Raw genomic sequence first — 26,281 nt, forward strand, 5'->3', positions numbered from 1 at the left:
ATTATCCCAAGACAAACAATTAAACTCAAAATAAATCGTTACATTTACTTTCCATAAATAACATATCAACAACTTGCAAGTTGACACAACTAGAAAACTAAATAAAAGTCAGAAAAATCCAAATTAAGCTTTTCTTAATAACAAACACTAAAACGCTGTCGTTTTCTATATATACATATCTCTGACGCTATCACCATCATTATTCTCTCATTCATTCGAAAACCAACAATCTCTATTTGACTTCCATTTTTCCCCATTGTTATCGTTACAGTTTACACACACTTAACCGTGTTTCTCTCTGTGTGTATGTTAAAAAGTTTGTTACATTTCTGGTACTCTCAAAAATATCTGCTTCTGTATATTAGATCTCAACTGTTTCTCTCTCTCTAAAACTCTCTCTCTATATCTCTATATCACACACAGTTATACACCTTCTACTATGTGTTTTATTCTTATTCGATCGAAAACTAGCTCTCACGAATCCGAAATGCTCAAAAGTGACAGATTCGATGTTGTAATCGAGCTATAGATACAGCTCGGATTTGAAATCTGTTTGTGTATTGATTGTATTGAAGATGCTGGATCTCAATGTTGATTTAGTAGTATCGGTTGATGAATTTGGTGAAACTCGTAATACGATTGACTTTGAAACTGAGAAGAATGTTCTGGAAGATCGTCAATCGGATTCGGTTTCATCAGACGTATTAAACGCTGAAGATGATCCTCCTGTGGTCAATGCTGCTGGTGGTGATGATGACGAGATGTTGTATAATGTTGAGAGATGTTCGTATCGGTTTAGTGTTATTGATCGGTTAGGAAAAGTAGTGGAAGGAGTTTCGGATGGATCGGAGTGTGGTTTGATTACGAGGCAGTTTTTTCCGGTTGAGATTGATGAGGAGGAGTTAGGTTCTCGATCAGTATCTTCGGCGACGGTTGGAAAGTCGTTGTTAGGATCGCACTGGTTGAATCTGAAGGTTCCGGAGCCTGCTCAGGCGTTGCAGAATCTGCCGGTGCCGCCGCTGCGGCAGGCGAAGAAAAGTCGACGTGGACCGAGGTCTCGAAGCTCACAGTATCGCGGTGTGACGTTTTACCGGCGGACTGGTCGTTGGGAATCACATATCTGGTATTATGCACTTGCTTTCTAATTTCTAATAATTGTGTACTTATGAGTAGTATAAGAGTGTTTAGGACTATGTTAGTTTGTAGTTAAAAATTAATAAATTGGAAATATGTACAATCAGAGCGTCACATATGCATCATATATCTGTGTTTGTTATTAGATTTTGCAGTGTCTTGAGTGTCTGTTGTTGTAGTGTTTGATTAAAACTGATTGAATTGTTTTTGTGTTGTGACTGTGTAGGGATTGTGGGAAACAAGTGTATTTAGGTAAGTAATATTCATGATCTTTTTTGTATTATTGTTCAAACATGCAGTTTTATGTATATTGTATAGTTCATTAACAGCATTAATTCACTGAATACTGACTACAGGTGGATTTGATACTGCCCTTGCTGCAGCTAGGTTAGAGTTTTGTTTGAAAAAAATTGTACCTCAATATATTTCTTGTTTGTTAAATTTGGTTTTGACTTATTGAGTGGTTGTGATTCAGAGCTTATGACCGAGCTGCTATCAAATTCCGGGGAATCGATGCGGATATCAATTTTCATGTAAAAGAATATGAGGAAGATATGACACAGGTGGGATGAGAATTTGATTATATACTTTGTGTCTGATTGGCTGATAACTTTCTTGATTGATGTACGGTTTTTGTTATGCAACAGGCGAAGAATCTTTCAAAAGAAGAATTCATTCATATACTGCGTAGGCAGAGCACCGGATTCTCTAGAGGCAGCTCGAAATATCGAGGAGTGACTCTTCATAAATGTGGCAGATGGGAGGCGCGTATGGGTCAGCTTCTAGGGAAAAAGTAAGGAATCATTCACGATCTTGATGCTTGATAGATGAGATACATACTTGATGTAGCAGTAGTTTACTTATAGTAATTGTGGTTAGGACAGTTTTTTATCTACAAGCTTGGTTTGCAGGTATGTATACCTTGGATTATTCGACAATGAAGTGGAAGCTGCAAGGTTTTTGTAATTCTACAATCACATAATCCTTGAAACTTAATGTGTTTAAAGACATTCAGATCATCAACCAACAATATCTGCAATTTGTGTTTTCTTGAATTCAGGGCCTATGACAAAGCTGCCATTAAATGTAATGGCAGGGAAGCTGTGACCAACTTTGAGCCGAGCATCTACGGGGCGGATATAGGTATGGAAGCCATGAATCAAGGTATACGTATAAGTTGTTTCGTCTTTCTTTTGCGTTGATCTCTGATTCCGGTTAATTGTTTTCAGGGATTGGTGATAATCTCGATCTAAACCTCTGTGTGTCAACCGCGAATGACAGTCAAAAGGAGAAAAATGATGTTCAGAAGGTGGATATCTGCTTTAAATCTTGTGACTTACCTTCAGAGAAAAGACTTAAGGTATTTGATGACATTACATTTTTTGGAAATCTTTTGGAATCACACATGAATAGAAAGACAATTCATCCCCTTGTTTGTGAATTGAAGGTTCAGGCGCATCCTCAAGCTATTATTGGTCGACAAACAGCTGTATCCAATCACTATCCGCTATGGCCTAACATGTATTCTGGTTTTACACCAAATTTTGAGGTAATTATTCTATGCTTATAAGATCTATCCACATGAGACCAGTACAGGCTGCGCCTCAAGAGATTTGTAAAAAAACGTTTTTGATTTGGGCCCGAACCAACAACCAACCAAATTAGACCGATAAGCGGTGTTCATAGTTGAATGTGACTGATTTTGACAAAATAAAATCCAGTCAAAAAAACCTACCTGCAGTTTCAAAAAAACAGCAATACAATTGACTAGATTGGCCGGGTCAACTGGATTGGCAAAAGCGGTTTGTTTTGACGTTTCGATAAAGATAGTTCATGATATTGTGCAGATACATTTTCTAAAAAAAATAATAGATATAAATAACAAATTTTGTTTACACGTGTTCCAAGTTCCACACTCTGAACCAAACCTGGTTTTTCAAACTATAAACCATGAACTAGCCGATTTGCTTTGGTTTGGACGGTTTCAATATTTTGAAGTGATTTTTCAAGTATATGTTTCTTGTATCAGGAAGTAGCGAAAGCAAATGGATCTACAAGTATTCTTTCTGCACCAGCATCAGGAGTCTCAAACCCAACATGGCAAACGCAAATGCAAATGCAAATGCAAACACAAATGAGGAGAAGCCAGGGTGTGACTCTCCCAATTCCAGTTTCTTACAATACAGCCGCAGCAGCAGCAGCAGCATCATCAGGATTCTACACTAATAATCACATTGGTTAAAACCAAAACTCACTGCCATCTGTCATTTCTACTTTTGTTTTGTGTGTATAAACTACAATACAATATAAACTGGATATTGTTCTTTGGAACTTGCTTTCAAAGTTGTATGAAAAAGAAAAAGTATACCATTTAGTAATTTTCATGTAACAATACACTGTTTTTGATACTTGATACTCATCTCCTCCAAACATTGTCTGTTAAATAAATAACGTAGCTCTGGTTAGTTTGGTCAACCCGTTTGTTGATGATCTGCCTTCACCACCTATTGTAGCATGATTGATACCAGCGGTGCTTGGATTCCCTAACAATGGTGAACGATAACGAGTGTTTGATCCAATCCTGATATCCTGAACAAAGCACTGTCAGTTAGGGTGGTAAATGGAGATATCGAAATGCGTTTGAACACTGTATCTGACTTTAGTTGTGGATGTGGTCATGTCTATATACAACTATATCCATATATAATTTCCAAATTACAACTTTTTATCCAACTCGGCACCTAATCTAGAACAAGCGTTTGACTATTTATCAGGCATAAAATACACATCATATATTAATTCATTCTGATGATATCAGACGTATATGTAACTTTAGTTAAAATACGGGATGTTGAATGGGAAATTGACAAAACGAAGTGAATCAATGAAGTACAATTTGTGGTCATACAGAGCATTGAATAACATATTTAAGTGCAAAGAGATTGCTTACCAAAGCTGTCAGCAACAGCCTGTTCAGGTCTCATGCAGTTGGGGGATTAATGGTCATGGAAAATCCTGTTGGTGTCAAGTTCTGTGCCTTAGATGATACTGTTTGAAACAAAAAACAAAATAATAGAGATTTATTAAACAATGCCCACAAAACCAAATCTTAACCTTGGTTTTAATATGTGCACTTCACATGATGCCCGCTATTTGAACAAATTAGACCGTCAATTGCAATGGGTCTGGATAAATCTGCCTTGGCTCAGGTTCGAACCATAAGGGCTAATCTAGAAAAAAAAAATTAAACTTACATAACTAAAAATAGAAAAGTTTAAAAGGTGCATACATCTTCATCAGCAAGATCAAGAGGCAGAGTCCAATGATATACACCATTTTTCACTGAATTACTCAAACACTACTAAGGTTCTTTGTTCCTTCATTTGGGCTTCCGCTTTGATACCTTTTGTTCTTGACTTGAACTATTGCTAAGATTCTAGCATTAGAAAGAGTATTTTCTATAGGGAGTAGCAGTAAAAGAATACAGATTTCGGAATGTATTGTAACCTTATCATAAGGTGCCCGACATGCAGGGCATCACCCTTCGGTTCCATCCTTCTCGCCATATATGTTCATTATGTGATGCCAACACCAAACACACACCTGAAGCGATAATGCCATCGTACTCGACGAATTATTTTCGTCTTGTCTACCAATAGCAACAGATTGAAAAGCAGATGTTATATAATCAGCCTAAACTAAGATGATATGATGAAATCGATTGTATTTTTGCATAATTCAAATGTAAAACTGAAAAAGCATTTGTTAGAGCCCACATTACAATGCTAGCCAAAATCTCGTGGTGACAAATGCCCTATCAAACAAAACACTTTAATTTGGACATGATCAGTGGCGGAACTAGAAGAAATATTCAGGGGTATCTCAAATTTTTTTACGATACATTTATAGAACATAATTTTTTTTACCTGCATTACGGGGCGGGGCCGATCCTGAAAATTCAAGTGCCCTGGGTGAGCCAAAAAAAGGCCCTTAGGCCTTACCGAATTAAATTTTATAAACTAGTTTTTTTTTTTTTAAGTTATTAGTATTTAGGTTAACGAATCAATATTGAGCATATCACATTTGGGCTAGGCTTTATGAATTAATATTTTTTTTTTGAATGGCAAATTTGGATCACTGACGGACCACTGGAGTATCATCGTGCCACCAGCGGAACCACCCGATCATATCCATCTCCACTAGGCATAATGCCTATACACCAATTCAGAAGGAAACCCAATAAATATGGGAAAAACCCCCTTGTGGGAATCGAACTCAGGACCTATTGGTCCCAAAGTCTTATCCCACCACCAAGATGCCACTAGGCTATAAAGCCATGGGCTTTATGGATTAATATTGGCAATACGTTTTTAGATATTAGATTGGGCTAGGTTTATTTTTAATTTTTAGATCGAAATTAAACAATTCAAGAACTCAAAAAGAAAAGAAATAAAGAATACTCACAACTCACAATCACAATTAGCACAACAATCTAATACACTATTGGGTTATTATTTGGTTATTTAGGCTAATTACTATTGGGCTATCATTTGTTTTTTTGGGCTAATATAATCAGTATTATTTGGGCTTGATTTTAGTTTGTAAATTTTTTTTTCAGGGGTGTCCTAGTACTTGTTGAGGGGTGTCCTTATTATAAAAATCGAAAAAAAAAATAAAATTTTACACTACCGAAAAAAAGTTGAGCCGTAGCCCGTGCTACGCCCCAACCTACATTAGGTCCGCCCCTGGACATGATAACATTATTTCAATTTTTACTGTGTATTGTTTGCTATGTAGTCTAAAGCACACAGGGTTAACACCTAGCTAGGCGCCTCAAACGCATGTAAGGTGAGATATGTGATCAGGCGCAGGCGAGCGCCTTAGTCCACCGAGGAGCAAAAACTAACCTGAACCGGCCAAAAACTAGTCTAAACAGGCTAGGGATGAGACTTTTGGCCGAATACAACCTTACTTAGAGTGGTTTTTATTTTTATTTTTTTTATATTTAATTTTTAGAACGACTAAGTAACACCCTCATTAATCCTACATTTGAATCACTTTTTATTCATTATGAGACTCGAACCGTCAACCTTTCGTGGAGAGACACTTTTCCATCACACCATGATACCACCAGGTACAAGATTGGTTAGTGTGGTTTATTAATATAAGATTTAACATAAGATGCAAAATGGTGTTTATAAAAAACAAAAGAGGTGACTCAAGAGAATGAACTTGGGACATTTTTGAATTTTATATTATAAGATGCAAAATGGTGTTTAAAAAAACAAAAGAGGTGACTCAAGAGAATGAACTTGGGACATTTTTGATTTTTATATTATAATCCAGCAACAGTAACGAACAATGAAACACGATAATAGATTAACATCATGGCTTAAGTCTTATCCAATAGCCATTAAGGACTTGAGCAACAAATGAAAGCCTAGTTTGAACTGAAGGCCCAAGTCTAGACTAGAAAGTAGAAAATACATAGCCCAGGGTTTTATAGTTTTTTAGTCAAAACCGTCAAAATTCTAAACTAGCCCATCTAGGGTGTGAATTTCTGACACGACGCGCAAACACGATACGAACCTAACACGAGATTCGTGGATTTGGGTTTAGAATAAACGGGTTCGAGTCAGTTTTAGGTTGAACCTGCGAACCCAATTAGCTAAATGGATGAGAACAATGATAGAATGGATTGCTACCTATGTCTAGGTCGCGGATAAATGGAAATTTTATTGATAAAACCTTTTCAATTGTAGCCAATATCTTATTACGAATAATTCCGACAACTTCAGGAGAAAAAGAGGCATTTACCTATTACAGAGATGGTGCGATTTGATTTTTTTTTATTACTCTCAGTCTAGTCTTACGAGAAATACACATGATTTGTGATGGGGAAAAAGGAAAATAAAAGAATCAGGAGAAAAAGAGGTATTTGCCTATTAGAGAGATGATGCGATTTGATTTTTTTGATTACTCTCAGTTTTAAGAGAAACACACTTGATTCGTGATGGGGACAAAAGAAAATATCTACGCTTGTGTTGAAGGTAAAGTTGGAAATAGAACAATTCCTTTTGTCGTGTATCCTCGATTAATGCAGCCTTCCGGGGTCAACCCGGTCGTGTTGGTGGGTCGACCCATTTAACACATTTCTATTATATTATATTTTTTTACAATATGATTTATGTTATAAATTACACTAGGTTATAACCCCGTCTATTACACGGGTCGAATAAATAAATTTTATATACTAAATAATAAAATAATATATCTTTAAAAATCTCATTTGTTGCACGGGTTGAATAAATATAATTTTATATATTAAATAATAAAAAGTTATATATATAAGAACCATATTATACGGGTTGAATAAATATAATTTTATATACCAAATAAAAAAGTTATATCTTTAAAACCATGTGTATTACACGGGTTGAATAAATGTAATTTTATATACCAAATAATAAAAAAAGTTACATCCTTAAAATATATGTATTACACGGGTTGAATAAATGTAATTTTCTATACTAAATAATAAAAAATATATATCTTTAAAAAACCTCGTGTATTGTACGAATCGAATAAATCTAATTTTATACATCAAATAATAAAAAGTTATATCTTAAAAAACCTCATATATTACACGGATCGAATAAATGTAATTTTGTATAGTAAATAATAAAAGAGGTATATCTTTAAAAAACTACGTGTATTACACGGGTTTAATAAATCTAATTTTATATACCAATAATAAAAGTCATATATTTCAATATACTAATGGATAATACTTTATACACGATGGATATGGTGATTGTGAAGATGATTCTTGAAAAAAAAAATATGTTATTCAAGAAGCAAATCAGCAACTATTTGAGTAATAAAATGTTGGTACCAATTCCAACAAATTGATTTATAAATTATGTAATAAAATTGATATAATAATTTTTTTAGTAATGAATATAAAAATATTTGATATATTAATACAAAGTTTGGTTTTCGTGATAAATGGTTTGTTTTATTTAAAAATATCTTAATTTAATAATTTAAATTTTAGAATAATATTTTATTAGAAAAATAGAAGATTGGTATTCAAAATTTAAAGTAGGATGAAATTTAATATTAGCTCATTATTCATTTATTTATTTAATTAATATAAGATAAGTTTGGAAGTGAACCGAGAAAATCTTAAAATAAATGCTTACAATGAATGATAGGTGTCACACATTAATGTTTTATATTATATAGTATAGTATAGATGTATATAGATTGATATAAATAGATTATTATATTGTAGTAAAAATTTGTTAACAAAGTCTCAATAAATTTAACCCTTTATTTAAAATTTCTAAATGTAACGAAGTTTCAATAAATTTAATCATTTATTTAAAACTTGTAAATTTAGAAATGAAAAATAATATTAGTTAATTTTATTTTATGTTTCGTAAAATCTATTTGATACCAAACTAAACAAAACGTTCAAATATATAGTTAATATCAAGAGTAAATTGCGATTTTGGTCTCTGTGGTTATATCACTTTTACTCTTTTAACCAAAAAATGAATCTTTTAACATTTGAGCCTCCAACGTCTTTTTTTCTAATCCTTTTGGCCCCAAACACTAACCCCATCCATTTACTTTTAGGGGCCAAAAGGGTTAGAAAAAATGACGTTGGGATTCAAAAGGGTTAGAAAAAAGCTATTGAGGGCTTAGATGTTAAAAATTTCCTTTTTGAGCTAAAAGGGTAAAAGTGATATAACCATAGGGGCTAAAATCGTAATTTACTCTAATATCAAATTAGATAACTAAGTTTGAATTTGATGTAAATAGATAAATATAAAATTAATAATTAAACTAAATAATATTTAGTAGGAGGATTATCTATAATTAATTAGAAGAAATTAAACTAAAATAATAATTATCCATAAGACATGACCTAATATGATGACAAGTGTCCCAAAAATGGTTTCTTTTATTATATAGTATAGAAGATTGGGTGTGTATTTTATGCTATAATTATAACTTAAAAAGAGAAATTGAAATAAGATTTTATGAATTTAATGTAATTATATTATATAAATGTGTTTTTTTTTTTGTCGAACTATCAGAAAAAAAAAAAAAAAAAGAAGACACTAAACTGAAACAAAAGTAATGATTATTTTTATTGGTTTTTGTTATTACTATTATATGTAATTTATATAAACCCGTCAAATTGTTGCTTTTGTTTCTTAGCGAAGGAAAAAAACTTTTATATTACTTTGAGTAAACTGCCATTTTAGTCCCTGTGGTTTGGGTATTTTTGCCATTTTAGTCCAAATTTCAAATTTTTTAAATCTGGGTCCCTGTGGTTTCACTTTTATTGCCATTTTAGTCAAAAATCCAAAAACCCCCTATTTTGACTGTTGAAAGTTGATTGTTTTGTCCTTTTGTTCAGGGGCATTTTGGTCATTTTAATTTTATTATAACATATACAAAATCCCAAACACCCCTAAATCTCTGCACTTCCTCTCTCTCTACACACCCACTTTCTCTCTCTCTGACCTCTCTCTCGAACACCACCGCCCATGAAGGTGGTGATGATAAAGTAATTGAGGAAGGTGATAAAGGCGATGATGGTGATGATGAGAAAGATGACGATGATGATTCTAAGGCTGAGAAGCTCAGAAAGGATAGTTTAGAGAAGTATGTAGATGATAAAGGTGCCACGAGATATCGACCAATTCTAATATCAACTGAGAAAGAAGCAGATGCAGATTATGTGCCGCCAACGAAGGAGACGCAAGAAAAGAGAAAGGGGAAACGTCCTGTGAAAGGACCTGGGGGCGGTACGAAGGCAAGAAAACAAGTAAAGATTGTTGAACAACTATAAGCGAACCATCAACCGAACCCACAACTGAAACCCCTACTGAAGAACAACATATGTTCATTGAGGCTGAAGTTGAAAACATCATACGCACTGACCCTGTTACGACAGAATTTGAAACTCCAACTCAACAGCCAGCATTCGAACCAATTGAAGAACTGATACGTGGTTGAAAACCGGTGCTCGTAAACGTGCAACTTTATGTTTTTATATGAGTTTTAATCTTGAATGGCCTGCTTTTAATTAGATTTGTGTTTATGCAGGTTTAACGAAGTTTAAGGAGCTTTTCGGGAGCTTTACGAGTCACCGGGTCGAAAACCGGAGCACCGGGACGCATTACGGATCAATCGGAGTGCGAGAAGTAAAAAATGGAAAATTGGTGTTCAAGAGGCCGTCGGCGACGGGGTATAGCCCGTCCCGGACGGGCTCCAGACAAACCCGTCGGCCAAGGATTTCCGTAACCAATCAATTAGGGTGTCAGACGGAAACTTCACCAGACGAACCCGTTGGCGACGGGGTCATGCCCGTCGGCGACGGGCAACAGAATGCCGGAACGTGAATTGTTGGTTGTTAGGTCATGTGAACGATTTCTATTGGTTGTGGGGCATTGAATGTAACATTTCGTATTTTCAAACTTTCCATTTTTGGAAAGTCTACTTGTACTTTCTACTTTTGTAAGTTGTACCTTTGTTGTACTTGATTCAAATTCCAAAGTTGTACTCGAGACTTGAAATCATAATGAAATTGCATGATTTTATCCATATTTTGTGTTTGAATACTATGAATCATTGAAACTATGAAACTATGTTAAACACGTTGAAACTATGTTAAACACGTTGAAACTATGTTAAACACGTTGAAACTATGTTAAACACGTTGAAACTATGTTAAACACGTAAAAACAGAGGAATTCCATCTTAATTTCGACTCTTTAATTCATCGTTGCCAAGAGATTACCCTAAACCGTACAAAAATTGGGAATGTATACGTTAATTCGGTAAAAATATCAAAATTTGGGTTAAAATGATTTTTATATTATTTTATTAATATTTTAGATAAATAAAATAACAAATTAAATTAAATAAATATTTTTCTGAATTTTTATTTTTATTGAATTCTAGTTAATGTTAACTAATTAGGTTAGCACATCCTTTGAAACATGGTAGATAACCTAGTCATGGTTAACTAGGTTAGTTTGTATTAAAGAATCACTAACTGGGTTAGAAACCCCAGTTAGTTCAGTTAACTGTTAACTAAAAAGAAAAAATGGGTTTTATGCGCGTGGAACGGGAGTCGAACCTGTGACCTCTTGTTTAAGAAACAACTAACTTACCAACTGGGCTGCATGTCCACATGTGATGGATATTGACCCGTATTATATTTGATATGTAATAAATGCGCGAATTTAAATCTAATGAAACCGCCAAGGACTGTATATCTTCTTCGTCGACTTGATCAGTTACCGGAACAGTTGAGACCTTTTGTTTCCTGAAACCGACAACAATCACACCTATATAAGATCGTCTAAACGTACACCCTTCGTCATTTGTTTCTTTCACATCGAATCAACCCGAAACAAAACGAAACAAACCCGATCGTTCGACTACGTTTCTTCGCCGGAATCCTACTTCTACGCCGTCGACCCCGCACCGCCATTGCCGTCGCCGGGAACCGCCTTCGTCGCGTCCGACCGTTCGTCGTCGTCGTTCCGAACCGGTAAACTTCTTTCGATTTCGTTTAATTTCGGTTTCGGTTATTATTATTATTATTATTATTATTATTATTATTATTATTATTATTATATAATTCAGTATTATAAGATATAAATACATAAAATCAGGTTTATATATTATAAATATTAATATATAATACTGAAAATTTTTATAAAAAATCAAATATATCTATTTAGAAGACAAATATACTAATATAATTATTACTAAACATATTTAATTATTTTAAATCTGAAATATCTATTTAAAATCAGAAATTTAATAAAACAGATTTATTTATTAAAATAACCAGATTTATAATTATTATCTATTTATTAAAACATATTTATTATTTCGGAATTTTATTTAAATATTTCAGTTTTATAAAATCAGATTTATTAAAAATCAGTTTTTGTTTATTTATTTATTTATTTCAGAATTTATTTCTGAAATTTAATAAAATCAGATTTTATTTATTTATTTATTTCAGAATTTATTTCTGAAATTTAATAAAATAAGATTTTATTCATTTATTTATTTCAGGATTTATTTTTGAAATTTAATAAAATCAGACTTTATTTATTTATTTATTTCGGAATTTATTTCTGAAATTTAATAAAATCAGATTTTATCTATTTATTTATTTCAGAATTTACAAATCAGAATTATTTATGTATTTCAGAATTATTATCATAAAAATTAGATATATTGTTTTTATTAATTCAGAATATTTATTTTAAATGTTGTTTAAATTATAAATTAATTCTGAATTACTATTTAATTATTATTTGATCATATTTATTAATTTCAGGATTTATATTCTTTAAATCAGAATTATTGTTTATTTAATAAAAATCTAGAAATTTTATTTATTTTATTTTCAGATTTATTTATTTGTTTTATAAACTAGAAACTTTATAAATAAGTTATTTGTTTATAAGATTATTAACTAATGTTGTGGTAATTATTTTAGATTGTTAAAATAATTATTTATCTATTTAAATTCCTATTTATTTTATTGTTCCAACACTTTAGGAATTTTGTATTATTTATGTCTTATTTTCTAAATTATTCTATAAATTCCCAAATAATTAATCAAATCCTCAAATTAATAGGGTAATTCTCTTGTGCACGATCTTCTTGGAAAATCCCTGATTCTATTATCTTTTTCCAATATACGCAACGCAACCTAAGGTGAGTATACTTGACCCATTTTCTTTTTACACGTTTGGGTGTAGTATGCATTTCCTTATCAAAAACACAATGATAAACACTTTCATTGCACAATCTATCCATACTATTGTGAAACTACTTGATCATTGATTATCTATGTTGTGCTGATGTTAACATCTATGGCTATATGTTCATTAACTTTGCAAGCCTCCCCTATCAATGGCAGCGCTGTAGGTTGTAACGCCCCTCCCGTATATACGGGTATTGCTAGGTTCTTTTAACTCTATCACCACCCTTTCGAGGGTTAGGCTATGTTAATTGCGTTAAACTATGGTTTGGACATGTGGATTTCATCGTTACGAGTATAACAGTTAATTAATATCAGTTGTTCACATGGAATAGATTTGATAAACTATTTAACTCTATTATGCTATATTCAAACCTGTATACTCGCCAGCAATTATTTGTTGATTGTATTTTAAATGCATACCGCAGGCTGAGGATTCAAGAAAACAAGAAAAGGCTAGGATGGCTTAGAAACCCATCAACTATTTAAATTTACAATCTATGTTATGTACTTTTTCATTTCCATGTATTGTATGAAACTTATGAATATCAATGAAATAAACTCTAATTATTGTCACAACTAGTGTTATGATGTCTTTGAACAGTTTGTACGTCTCATCTCGATGTTTCCGCCATCGGTTGGGGTGTGACAGATTGGTATCAGAGCCATAACTATAGGGAATTAGGATTGCCTTGCTTTACCTAGTCTATAGTTTAAGAGCTTTCTCATTTACTTGCTGTTAAGGACATTATCCTTTGCTTTCTTCTTTGCTTCTCTCTATTCTTTTGGACTTCTAATATACAAGCCTTTCCTAAGGCTAACACAATACACACTTGGAAGCTTTGAAGACACTCTTATAACACAATCGAAATGATTCATCAAGATAGGGGTGATTCCCACACTTGGTGATGATTTTCACTCAGCTATACTTTGATTTTGCACGAAATCTACCCTCAAGTTAGGAGTGATATCCAAATCTTGATGGGAGTTTTCCATTTCCTAATCTAGTGGACCCTCATCTTTGGATGGGTACTAACCACGTTAGGGTACGATGTTATCAAGTTAGGGGTGAAACTCGCATCTTGTTAACTAGTCCCATTCCTTGATTTTCGATCTCGCCAAAGTTTCGATTTACCCAATCGATTAAGGACGTGTAGTAACTGGAAGGACAAACATCGTTAGTCGCTCCTCGATGAGAATGTTTGTCTATTAGGCCAAAGCACGTTTCCTTAATTCGAAAAGGACTTCGATTCACTTTGGAATAGTCTATGTTACGTTCCGTGACACTCCATATTTATTGATAAAATCTCTTTTTATGCTATCTCAATTATCATGTGATTTATATTTGAGCGTTATCTTCAATTCAAATTTGGGAACACGAAGCACGTTATTATCGCAATCCAAAACAATTAATAACTACTCTCTTTCGTGAACAAACTAAATTTATATTGCTTTCATTATTCTATGTGAAACATCATTCTATGTGTAATACTATGTTAAACTATGTGAAACTATTTGGTGATCCATGTGAGAAACTATGTGCTATGTGATGCATACATGAAGTCAATTTTCCTAAACAAAAACATTATGATTAAAAGTCTCATCCATTTCTTGTTTTGAATTTCTAGATGTCATCATCTCGTCAGTACTCTCACTCTCCCAGAAAATCCAAGTTCCTTTTTATCAGATGTACACTTTATTATCTTCGATCTTTTATGATGAAACTCTTCCTTGTCAATTTTGAACCATTTTTAGGATTTCACTTTTGCGCATACATCATACGATTATACATCATTAGCATGCATAATTTCACTTAATTTTAATTACACTTTCGTAACAACGAGTGAAGACATATCATCGAGATAGGAGTGATTTCCTTACCTTGACGATTAACTTCGCTTCTTTTCTCATCTTACAACGACCTCACCAACGGATTTGGGGTGATTCCCTTACCTAGGTGATCGTTACCAATACTTTCTTTAATAGATTATATTGCGTAAACACGATCATGTTTATACCTAAATCATTTATCATGTATTTCAAAATGCTTCATTTATTTAGACGTATCTCCTATTCTATAATCTATTTTCACATCGCTCGCATACACAAAAATTTTCAATGTTACCAAAAACGCGTATTCCTCGATTTCAAAAATTTCACAAAATACTACTGTCACCCTAATCAGTTTAATAAATCTATTGCCCACAAAATTTCGTATTCCACGTAATTACTAAAACGCACTCATCTCGCATCACTATACTAAAGAATTCTAAATTTCCAATTGAGAATCAAACCAACTTTTCATACAGAATATTACAAATATTATCCGATCAGTTATCAAAACTCTTTTCAAGATCAACAAAAACATTTTATTAAGGACACCTTTCACGATCACCAGGTTCATATACCAAAATTCCTTTTCCTAAGGTTAAACCTTTTCACTAGAATCTGTAAACTTCGAAGTTAGTAATACAAAAAAAAAAAAAAAAAAAAAACTTCTTAAAACGATGCAAACTTTTTAATTCGAAGAACTTTTCAAAACCTCGCTTGATACGTTAATTAAATTCAAAACACGTGGGCAAGGAAACTTTATAAGGACGACAAATTTTCAGCTATGAAAATTTTTTTTTAAAACCATAATAGCACTTCCATTCTTTTACAAAGTATCCTTTCGCATAATCAAAAGATGTTTTCCTTTATATTCTCTTTACAATTCACAAACTAGATTCTACATTCCTGACAACTCAATCTAATTTAACTTCACGTTTTGCACAGACAACTATATATGTATATCATTTTACACGTTTTAGTCAATATCTCACAACAATCTCACGCGTGTCACTCGTTCTCTCTTTCCTTTCATATTCAAAACTTTAAACCTTTTATGCGCATAAACTCATGTATTTTAATTTTATATTATAAACAAAATCATTAATCCCTACGTCCATACTTATACATTTTATGCTTTCACTTATGTTCACACTTACGCATTTATGTTATACTCACGATTCAAAACTCATACGTTTTACGTTTATACACACACTCACAATTATACATTTAGGTGATACTTAAATTCATATTCATACACCTTCGTTTTACTTATAATCATATACACATTCATACGTATGCAATTTGCGTATACGCTTATACCGCTATGTTTATACTTGTATTTATATTCAGACACATTCTCACGTCTGTTATGATCCTCGTATTTATATACTCATAACTACCACGACACGTTTCGTGTCTATACTTTGACTCATATTTACACACGTACTCCCCACAATACGTTCGTATGCTTACACTTGTACTCATATTTATACTCATAGTCGCAACAACATACTTGTACTTATACGATCACGTTTACACTCATATATATATATATATATATATATATATACTCATACATTCCATTCGTACTTAAACATTCATGTTTTACACTTAATTTTCACATTTACAACCATACTCATGCATCTTATGTTTATACTCATATTTATACTCGTATTCACACTCGTACTTGTGTTCATACTCTTATTTATACGATTTATGTTATACTCGTACTTTTGTTGTACTCTCATTTATACGAATTTTGTCCATACTCACGTCATTCGTTTGTGCTCAAATTGTGCTCACATTTATGCTCATTTTAATACACGTTATGCTTATACTTTTGCTCACACTCCTGGCATGCGTTTTATGTTTATGCTCACGTGCGTGTTCAAATTTAAACTTATACTATGCTCATGCTTTTTACTCAAAATTTATACATTCGCACATGTACACGGGCGAAACCCGAAGGATTCGTTTACGTTAGTCTTATACTATTGGGAACGCGAACATGCTTACATGTTACATTTTTATACGCACACAATCTTATTTTCAAAATTTATGTATACCTTGATTCATACGCAAATTAGTACAAGCTATGCGGATCATGCGACGATTGGTATAATCGCGGGTGCACACGGGATTATAGTAATAAGCGCATGAGAACCATAGAGTGTACTACTGTGTATGGTAAGACATGGAACGTAACATGACACGAATAACGAAACGGACGTAACATGGTCAAAACATGGTGGATACACCGCTGGTACATCCTATATATAAGTGTTTTCACCACGTTACCAAACTTTCGTGAAACGTGCCATGAGAAATTCAGTGTTTTGCACATCTTTTTGGACCTAATGCAAACTTTAAACAACTTACAAACGCATTATGTCCGATTATCCAAGACGAAACTCCATTCTTATACTTGCATCCACTTAGAGTCAATCGTTCACTTCCATACTCCCACTATTCTCTATTATTCCACGTCTTTGATATGACTCCCATTCACAATCAAGTTTCATCTATTCTCTCTGTGGAATCCTTGGATACCATCTTTTCAACAGTCTTCCTCTTAGATTTCGAGGACGAAATCTCCTAAAGTAGGGGAGACTGTAACATTTCGTATTTTCAAACTTTCCATTTTTGGAAAGTCTACTTGTACTTTCTACTTTTGTAAGTTGTACCTTTGTTGTACTTGATTCAAATTCCAAAGTTGTACTCGAGACTTGAAATCATAATGAAATTGCATGATTTTATCCATATTTTGTGTTTGAATACTATGAATCATTGAAACTATGAAACTATGTTAAACACGTTGAAACTATGTTAAACACGTTGAAACTATGTTAAACACGTTGAAACTATGTTAAACACGTTGAAACTATGTTAAACACGTAAAAACAGAGGAATTCCATCTTAATTTCGACTCTTTAATTCATCGTTGCCAAGAGATTACCCTAAACCGTACAAAAATTGGGAATGTATACGTTAATTCGGTAAAAATATCAAAATTTGGGTTAAAATGATTTTTATATTATTTTATTAATATTTTAGATAAATAAAATAACAAATTAAATTAAATAAATATTTTTCTGAATTTTTATTTTTATTGAATTCTAGTTAATGTTAACTAATTAGGTTAGCACATCCTTTGAAACATGGTAGATAACCTAGTCATGGTTAACTAGGTTAGTTTGTATTAAAGAATCACTAACTGGGTTAGAAACCCCAGTTAGTTCAGTTAACTGTTAACTAAAAAGAAAAAATGGGTTTTATGCGCGTGGAACGGGAGTCGAACCTGTGACCTCTTGTTTAAGAAACAACTAACTTACCAACTGGGCTGCATGTCCACATGTGATGGATATTGACCCGTATTATATTTGATATGTAATAAATGCGCGAATTTAAATCTAATGAAACCGCCAAGGACTGTATATCTTCTTCGTCGACTTGATCAGTTACCGGAACAGTTGAGACCTTTTGTTTCCTGAAACCGACAACAATCACACCTATATAAGATCGTCTAAACGTACACCCTTCGTCATTTGTTTCTTTCACATCGAATCAACCCGAAACAAAACGAAACAAACCCGATCGTTCGACTACGTTTCTTCGCCGGAATCCTACTTCTACGCCGTCGACCCCGCACCGCCATTGCCGTCGCCGGGAACCGCCTTCGTCGCGTCCGACCGTTCGTCGTCGTCGTTCCGAACCGGTAAACTTCTTTCGATTTCGTTTAATTTCGGTTTCGGTTATTATTATTATTATTATTATTATTATTATTATTATTATATAATTCAGTATTATAAGATATAAATACATAAAATCAGGTTTATATATTATAAATATTAATATATAATACTGAAAATTTTTATAAAAAATCAAATATATCTATTTAGAAGACAAATATACTAATATAATTATTACTAAACATATTTAATTATTTTAAATCTGAAATATCTATTTAAAATCAGAAATTTAATAAAACAGATTTATTTATTAAAATAACCAGATTTATAATTATTATCTATTTATTAAAACATATTTATTATTTCGGAATTTTATTTAAATATTTCAGTTTTATAAAATCAGATTTATTAAAAATCAGTTTTTGTTTATTTATTTATTTATTTCAGAATTTATTTCTGAAATTTAATAAAATCAGATTTTATTTATTTATTTATTTCAGAATTTATTTCTGAAATTTAATAAAATAAGATTTTATTCATTTATTTATTTCAGGATTTATTTTTGAAATTTAATAAAATCAGACTTTATTTATTTATTTATTTCGGAATTTATTTCTGAAATTTAATAAAATCAGATTTTATCTATTTATTTATTTCAGAATTTACAAATCAGAATTATTTATGTATTTCAGAATTATTATCATAAAAATCAGATATATTGTTTTTATTAATTCAGAATATTTATTTTAAATGTTGTTTAAATTATAAATTAATTCTGAATTACTATTTAATTATTATTTGATCATATTTATTAATTTCAGGATTTATATTCTTTAAATCAGAATTATTGTTTATTTAATAAAAATCTAGAAATTTTATTTATTTTATTTTCAGATTTATTTATTTGTTTTATAAACTAGAAACTTTATAAATAAGTTATTTGTTTATAAGATTATTAACTAATGTTGTGGTAATTATTTTAGATTGTTAAAATAATTATTTATCTATTTAAATTCCTATTTATTTTATTGTTCCAACACTTTAGGAATTTTGTATTATTTATGTCTTATTTTCTAAATTATTCTATAAATTCCCAAATAATTAATCAAATCCTCAAATTAATAGGGTAATTCTCTTGTGCACGATCTTCTTGGAAAATCCCTGATTCTATTATCTTTTTCCAATATACGCAACGCAACCTAAGGTGAGTATACTTGACCCATTTTCTTTTTACACGTTTGGGTGTAGTATGCATTTCCTTATCAAAAACACAATGATAAACACTTTCATTGCACAATCTATCCATACTATTGTGAAACTACTTGATCATTGATTATCTATGTTGTGCTGATGTTAACATCTATGGCTATATGTTCATTAACTTTGCAAGCCTCCCCTATCAATGGCAGCGCTGTAGGTTGTAACGCCCCTCCCGTATATACGGGTATTGCTAGGTTCTTTTAACTCTATCACCACCCTTTCGAGGGTTAGGCTATGTTAATTGCGTTAAACTATGGTTTGGACATGTGGATTTCATCGTTACGAGTATAACAGTTAATTAATATCAGTTGTTCACATGGAATAGATTTGATAAACTATTTAACTCTATTATGCTATATTCAAACCTGTATACTCGCCAGCAATTATTTGTTGATTGTATTTTAAATGCATACTGCAGGCTGAGGATTCAAGAAAACAAGAAAAGGCTAGGATGGCTTAGAAACCCATCAACTATTTAAATTTACAATCTATGTTATGTACTTTTTCATTTCCATGTATTGTATGAAACTTATGAATATCAATGAAATAAACTCTAATTATTGTCACAACTAGTGTTATGATGTCTTTGAACAGTTTGTACGTCTCATCTCGATGTTTCCGCCATCGGTTGGGGTGTGACATTGAAGACGGGGGTTACACATCTTGGGAGTTTGAAATCAAGTTCTTGGAGCCTAATACATCATCCAATTCATCTCTATTCTATTCACCATTTCATTACACATCATCTCTACAACCCGAATCAAGAGGATTTTCATCATCTCAATCTTGATTCTAAACCCTAGCCATCAATCTATTCATCCATTCATCATCATCCATCACTAAACATTCATCATTCACCATTCCTCCATCCTTCAAGCTTCAAGATGATCTTCATCAAGTTCCAAACATCCGGTGATCAAGCTTCTTCAACCATGAGCGGCTAATCATCTCGGTTTCACCCCGGTGTAGGTAGTGTTAACTTTAGGGTTTCGAATTGTTCTTGTTTCAACTTAGTGACAATTTGTGTTTGATTTTTGAAACCTTTGACAATAGTTTGCATTTGTTTCATATTCGTAGATTGTCGAACGATGTTAAAAACTATGACTTTACGAAATGGTTATGTGTAGTATGCATTGTCTTGGTTAGGTTTTACTTGTGTTGATCATAAAGTGTATTCTTGTCCGTTTTTCGAAACGTTGATAGTTATTAGCACCTAAGTCACGGTGCACTAAATCCGCTAATCATACACAATTGAGTTGGATCTAAAAACTTGTAGAAACCCTAGGTTGACAATTACCGGAACCGGGTGTGAACCCTTTTTCTCATTATTGTTTATTAATCAATTTTTTGTGCAATCGTTAATTTTTAATTGTCAATCAATTACACCAATTTCTTTAGATTAAATTCACATCTCTCAGTTAAACAAAAATACAAAAACATTCTAGTAAGCTTCATAAATTGTGACACTTTTGATAATTCAATCGAATCCATTCACAAACCACATACTCTTCGTGGTTTGACCCCTTGCCACCACTAACTATTTGTTAAGGGTAATTTGGGCTTAAAAATATTATCTTTGACCGGAGAGCGACACTCCGATCAAGAACAACCTCACAATCAACTTCCCAATCTCAATCTGCACCAGTTCAACAACCATAATTCATGGGTGAAGAATCATCGGCTGCAAGAAAGTTTGAAGATGCAACCGACAATGAAGGAATTGTGATGATTCGAGAGCAAATGAGTGAATTCTGGGGTCAAACTCTTAAACAGATAATATTCATAAACGAAATCCGGAAGAGAATTAATGAGCAAGATGCAGAGATCAAGATGTTAAAGGATACTACAACTGCTCAAGCTGCTGAGATTGAGAAGTTAAAAGCTGCTGATGTTTCACATACGGCTGAGATCAACAAATTGAAGAAAAGAAATGATGAACTAGAGAGAGAGAAGAGAGCGAAAAGGGGTGTTTAGAGAGAGAGCAAGTGCAGAGATTTAGGGGTGTTTGGGATTTTGTATATGTTATAATAAAATTAAAATGACCAAAATGCCCCTGAACAAAAGGTCAAAATAGGGGGTTTTTGGATTTTGGACTAAAATGACAATGAAAGTGAAACCACAGGGACCCAAATTTAAAAAGTTTGAGATTTGGACTAAAATGGCAAAAGTCCTCAAACCACAGGGACCAAAATGGCAGTTTACTCTATTACTTTTGTTGGGGAAAGTTACTGTACAAATAAAGTTAACGTACTAAATGCACGAATAGCATGAAAAAGCAAAAACCACACGGTGGCATTTTTGTAATTATCTGCTTGTAGGGTAATTATCAAAATTATTCTACAAATGATACTGTAGACTAATTTTGATCTTGTAGAGTAATTTTGTAAAATGTTCTTGTGGAGTAATTTTGATCTTGTAGGGTAATTATCAAAATTACACTAACCCCCCAGCCCCCAAAAACCTAACTCCCCCTCCCAATAAAAAAACCTAACCCCCTCCCCCAACTAAAAGCTAAAAACTAAACCATAAAGTTAAACCCCATAACTAAATGCAGCAAAATTACTCTACAAGATCAAAATTACTCTACAGGATCATTTTACAAAGTTACTCTACAAGATCAAAATTACTCTATAGGATCATTTTTAGAGTAATTCTGAATTGTATGTTGTTTGATAAACTTGCAGGGTAATTTTGATTCATTTGTAAAGTAATTTTGATGCAGAGTAATTTTGATACACTTATAGAGTAATTTTGATAATTACCCTACAAGAACAAAATTACTCTACATGAACATTTTACAAAATTACTCTACAGGATCATTTGTAGATTAATTTTGATAGTAACTGATAATTACGAAAATGCCACCGCGTTTTTTTGTCTTTTCCTTCAGTTCGCAAGTTTTAGATCTAAGAAAACCCTGAGCTTGAATGCTCCATTGCTGCACACCTAGACGGATTTGGATCTAAGAAAACCCTGAGCTTGAATGCACCATCGCTGCACACCTAGACGGAACCCTAGTTCCGGTAAACCACGACCACCGTAGCGCTTCGATTGCGGCGCCGACCTAGAGCTATAAAGGACAACGACACAATTAGCGCTTCTGATTTTCAGATTGTGGGTTGTAGAGGAAGCCAACCATCGATCTAGTGTGGTTTTTTGGTGGTGAGGTGGTGGTGGTTGGTTGTTTGGTGGTGAGGTGGTGGTGGTTGGTTGTTTGGTGGTGGTGCTGAGGTGGTGGCAAGGTAGTGGTGGTCGGGTAGGGGTTGTGGTCGGGTGGTGTTGGTCTGATGGATCTGGTACAAGGTGGTGGTCGGGTGGGGGCCGTGGACGGTGGTGACGGTTGGTGGTGCTGGAGAAGAGGGAGAGTGTAAAGAGAGTATGTAAAGAGAGAAGAAAGAGGGCACAAAGAGAGAAGAAATAGTGCAGATTTATGGGTTTTGTTATATATACATATATATATATATATATATAATATAATCTTTATTTGTAATTTTACTAAAGTACCTTTAGTTTTATACTTAAAGTTATCAAAATATCCTTTTAGTTACAAAAATTTTAGATGGAGTTAGTGTTACGGAGGGAGCTTATTGGGAAAAACATAGTAAACTATTGGAGGAAAACGACAAATTTTAAATGATTGAGGCAAAACAGTTAAAACAACCAACCATAGGGAGCAAAATGAATTATGAAATTACAATTCAATGTTTGATGTTTCCATATCTTCATCATCGTCATCAGCTACTTCCATATCGGAAACACCGCTCCTTGTCCGTAACATCATCTCTGTTCTCGAATCTTTTCCGAAACATATCATCATCATCTTCTCCGACTACCACCGCCTATCATCTACATCATCATTGTATCTCCACAACCTGCAACATCATCGTTCATTGGAATTCAGGCAGATTCGAAACCGGTCACTGGAACCTGCAACTTCACGTCTCCGTCATCTTACCATCATCTCTATTCACCTCCATCTTCCGTTTCGAAACATCCATCTTCACCATTTCAATTCTTTCAGTCATCATCATCCATGGATACACTTCTCGTGTCTCTGGTAATCATCTTCATCCGTAAATCGACCACCTCCATCGTCTGCATCCTTCATTTCGTTTTGCAGGTGGTTTTTTTATTTTAGATCTGGTTTTTTTGAAGAGAGAGGTTTTTTATTTTAGATCCGGGGTTTTTTAAGAGAGAGAAACAGGGGAGAGATGTGATGATTGATGGAGAGAGAGTGTTTTTTTTGATCTTCGTTATTTATGGGAGAAAATGTAGAAACAAAATAACTAACTTTAAATACCAATAATATCCTTGCCTTAAATAAACCTAATTGAGTAATTTAACTCAGTTTGGTGTAAAGGACTTAAAGTGATATAAAACATGTGTTTTTTTTTAACATAAAATGAAATTAAAAATTTTAACGGGCACGTTTCAAAATTCAGATAATACATAAAGGACAAAAATGAAATTTACTCTTTTAAGAAGGTATTTTAGATGATAAAAATTCAAAAACGGTATTTTTTAACTACCTAAGATCATAAACCATGATTGGTTTTACTGAAAAACAATGAACCAGAATAGTGAGTATGTATATCAACTATCCAACAAATATGAAAACGAGTATTTGATACAATCTAACAATCGAATATACTACCAGAAATACCGAAAACTCATCCTAAACCAATTATCATCCACTATCTCACATACAAAGTTTATATTTATTCAGTGAAAAAGAAGAGAAATTGTGTTATTTAATGCAGTTACTCAACCACGTACCATCTATCGACGTGACAATCTTAAATATGATCTCAATTTCACATTTTTAACTTGTATTAAAACATAAATTCCGTTTTATATTCAGACTGAAAATATATAAAAATAAAATAATACGCAATTTATATATGTTCAAATACACCAAATATTCTAACTTTAAGGTGGTTGTTTAGCCAAACAACCCCGCACCCAAACAACTCCATCAATCTCATCAACTCCATATTAGATGAATCATCACTATATATGTTCATAAGTGCACCCTACATTCATCATCAGCAACATTTCCCACCAACCAAAAATAACACCTCAATTGACAATATGATATCCACCTCTACACTTTTCAAAGCCACAATCTGCATCTTTTTGCTAGCCATTTCTCTAGAATGTTCTAACGGGACACGCGTCCTACTAGACACGACAAGCGACGTAACGCCTGTGGCCCCGTTGTCAACCAATGAGCCTGATACAAGTGGTCCGATAGACGAGGATGACACCCCGGTGGAAGATCCAACACCTACATTACCAAGTGGTCAAATTCCTGCCACTGTTGCACCTGCACCAGTAGTAGGTCCCACCACTACATTACCTACTAAAGTAGCACCTGTTCCTGTTGCTGTTGCCCCAGTGGCCACCCCGGTTGGTGTAACACCTAAAGGAGGGTCAGGTGCTACACCGATCGGAGGGTCAGGTGCAACAGGGAGCGGTGGTGTTGGTATTGGTGGGGAACACCCGACTTTGAGTTTCTTTATGCATGATGTTCTAGGAGGGTCTCATGCTACAAGTAGGGTGGTTACCGGAATTGTAGCGACTTCAAGCGCTAACGCAGTTCCTTTCTCCACGCCAAACAGCCAAGTCTTTCCGATCACTGGTGGCGTGCCGTTAAACAACATTAACGGCATAGTGAATAACAACAATGTTCCATTTTTAGCCGGTTTCAACGGTAACAGCCCAAATAATCCCAACTCCAACACGGTCCTCCAAAACACGGGGAACAACAACGTTCAAAACGGTGGAAACAACCTGCCATTCGTCGCAGCCGGTCAGCTTCCCGCTGGCATAACACTCCAACAACTCATGTTCGGGTCAATCACCGTTATCGACAATGAAATAACCGAAGGACACGAGCTTGGTACGGGTGTCCTAGGCCGAGGCCAAGGTTTCTACCTTGCAAGCTCATTGGATGGGAGCAGCCACACATTTGCACTAACAACTCTATTTCATGGTAGTGACCATGAGGTGGATGATACAATAAGCTTTTTCGGGGTCCATCGGACCGCTTCGGAGATATCACACATTGCGGTTATCGGTGGGACGGGGAAGTACGAGGAGGCCAAAGGGTATGCGACCATTGAGAGTCTTCCTCAGGTGGATGAACACACAACTGATGGTGTTGAAACCATTGTCCATGTTAATGTGTATCTTACGACACCATAGACCGTTACATTCTCTATAAGTTTGTGTGATGTGATTTAGCTTGTGCTTGTAGTACTTTCTGCTTTATTTGTTGTACCTTGGAGTGGTCTGTAATCATATTGTGTTATTTTTCGATTTACAAATATAACATGAGTTATTTATGCACAAGTTTTCAACATTCACTCAATTAGATTTTTTGTGATATATGATATTGTTTCACTAAAAGAATCGCGTACGCTTTCTGAATGATCGGAGAGCTATTTAACCTACGAAATACATAAACTATTAATTTTAAAACCAGCAACATAATGATGAACCAAACGAAATACATACTAACATTGAATATTAATTTATATTATACACAATTGAT

The 26,281-nt window shown here is 33.4% G+C and overlaps 2 protein-coding genes and 1 long non-coding RNA gene across 6 annotated transcripts; 2 read left to right on the forward strand and 1 right to left on the reverse strand.

Moving 5' to 3' along the window:
• Positions 1-221: 221 nt before the first annotated feature.
• Positions 222-3,542, forward strand: LOC110894983 (AP2-like ethylene-responsive transcription factor TOE3). 4 transcript variants are annotated; one of them, XM_022142245.2, is made up of 10 exons: positions 223-1,123; positions 1,361-1,386; positions 1,491-1,521; positions 1,610-1,697; positions 1,782-1,927; positions 2,046-2,090; positions 2,195-2,298; positions 2,364-2,494; positions 2,582-2,683; positions 3,164-3,542. In XM_022142245.2, exons 1-10 carry the CDS (start codon positions 576-578, stop codon positions 3,374-3,376), a joined length of 1,434 nt encoding a protein of 477 aa, XP_021997937.1. In that variant the 5' UTR covers positions 223-575; the 3' UTR covers positions 3,377-3,542. The 4 variants fall into 4 exon arrangements, with proteins under 4 accessions (XP_021997939.1, XP_021997940.1, XP_021997937.1 ...); XM_022142246.2 differs by having other exon boundaries at positions 2,195-2,277; XM_022142247.2 differs by lacking the exon at positions 2,046-2,090 and having other exon boundaries at positions 222-1,123.
• Positions 3,426-4,869, reverse strand: LOC110894984. Its single transcript, XR_002566817.2, has 3 exons — positions 4,424-4,869; positions 4,085-4,182; positions 3,426-3,723 (listed from the first exon to the last, which is right to left on the reverse strand). It is a non-coding gene; the product is annotated as an uncharacterized LOC110894984 (long non-coding RNA).
• A 19,906-nt stretch (positions 4,870-24,775) lies between these two features.
• On the forward strand, positions 24,776-26,079 carry LOC110894982 (dirigent protein 24). Its single transcript, XM_022142244.2, has one exon. It carries the CDS (start codon positions 24,817-24,819, stop codon positions 25,930-25,932), a length of 1,116 nt encoding a protein of 371 aa, XP_021997936.1. The 5' UTR covers positions 24,776-24,816; the 3' UTR covers positions 25,933-26,079.
• Positions 26,080-26,281: the final 202 nt, after the last annotated feature.

This window comes from Helianthus annuus, chromosome 12, assembly GCF_002127325.2.
Source record: "Helianthus annuus cultivar XRQ/B chromosome 12, HanXRQr2.0-SUNRISE, whole genome shotgun sequence".
Taxonomy (NCBI): domain Eukaryota; kingdom Viridiplantae; phylum Streptophyta; class Magnoliopsida; order Asterales; family Asteraceae; genus Helianthus; species Helianthus annuus.

Excerpts from the sequence above, each read along its gene's own strand:
- LOC110894983 (XM_022142245.2), top strand. The coding sequence starts at position 576 with ATGCTGGATCTCAATGTTGATTTAGTAGTATCGGTTGATGAATTTGGT. Across the intron at positions 2,299-2,363 it reads TATGGAAGCCATGAATCAAG|GGATTGGTGATAATCTCGAT; the intron begins GTATACGTATAA and ends AATTGTTTTCAG. Across the intron at positions 2,495-2,581 it reads CTTCAGAGAAAAGACTTAAG|GTTCAGGCGCATCCTCAAGC; the intron begins GTATTTGATGAC and ends TGTGAATTGAAG.
- LOC110894982 (XM_022142244.2), top strand. The coding sequence starts at position 24,817 with ATGATATCCACCTCTACACTTTTCAAAGCCACAATCTGCATCTTTTTG.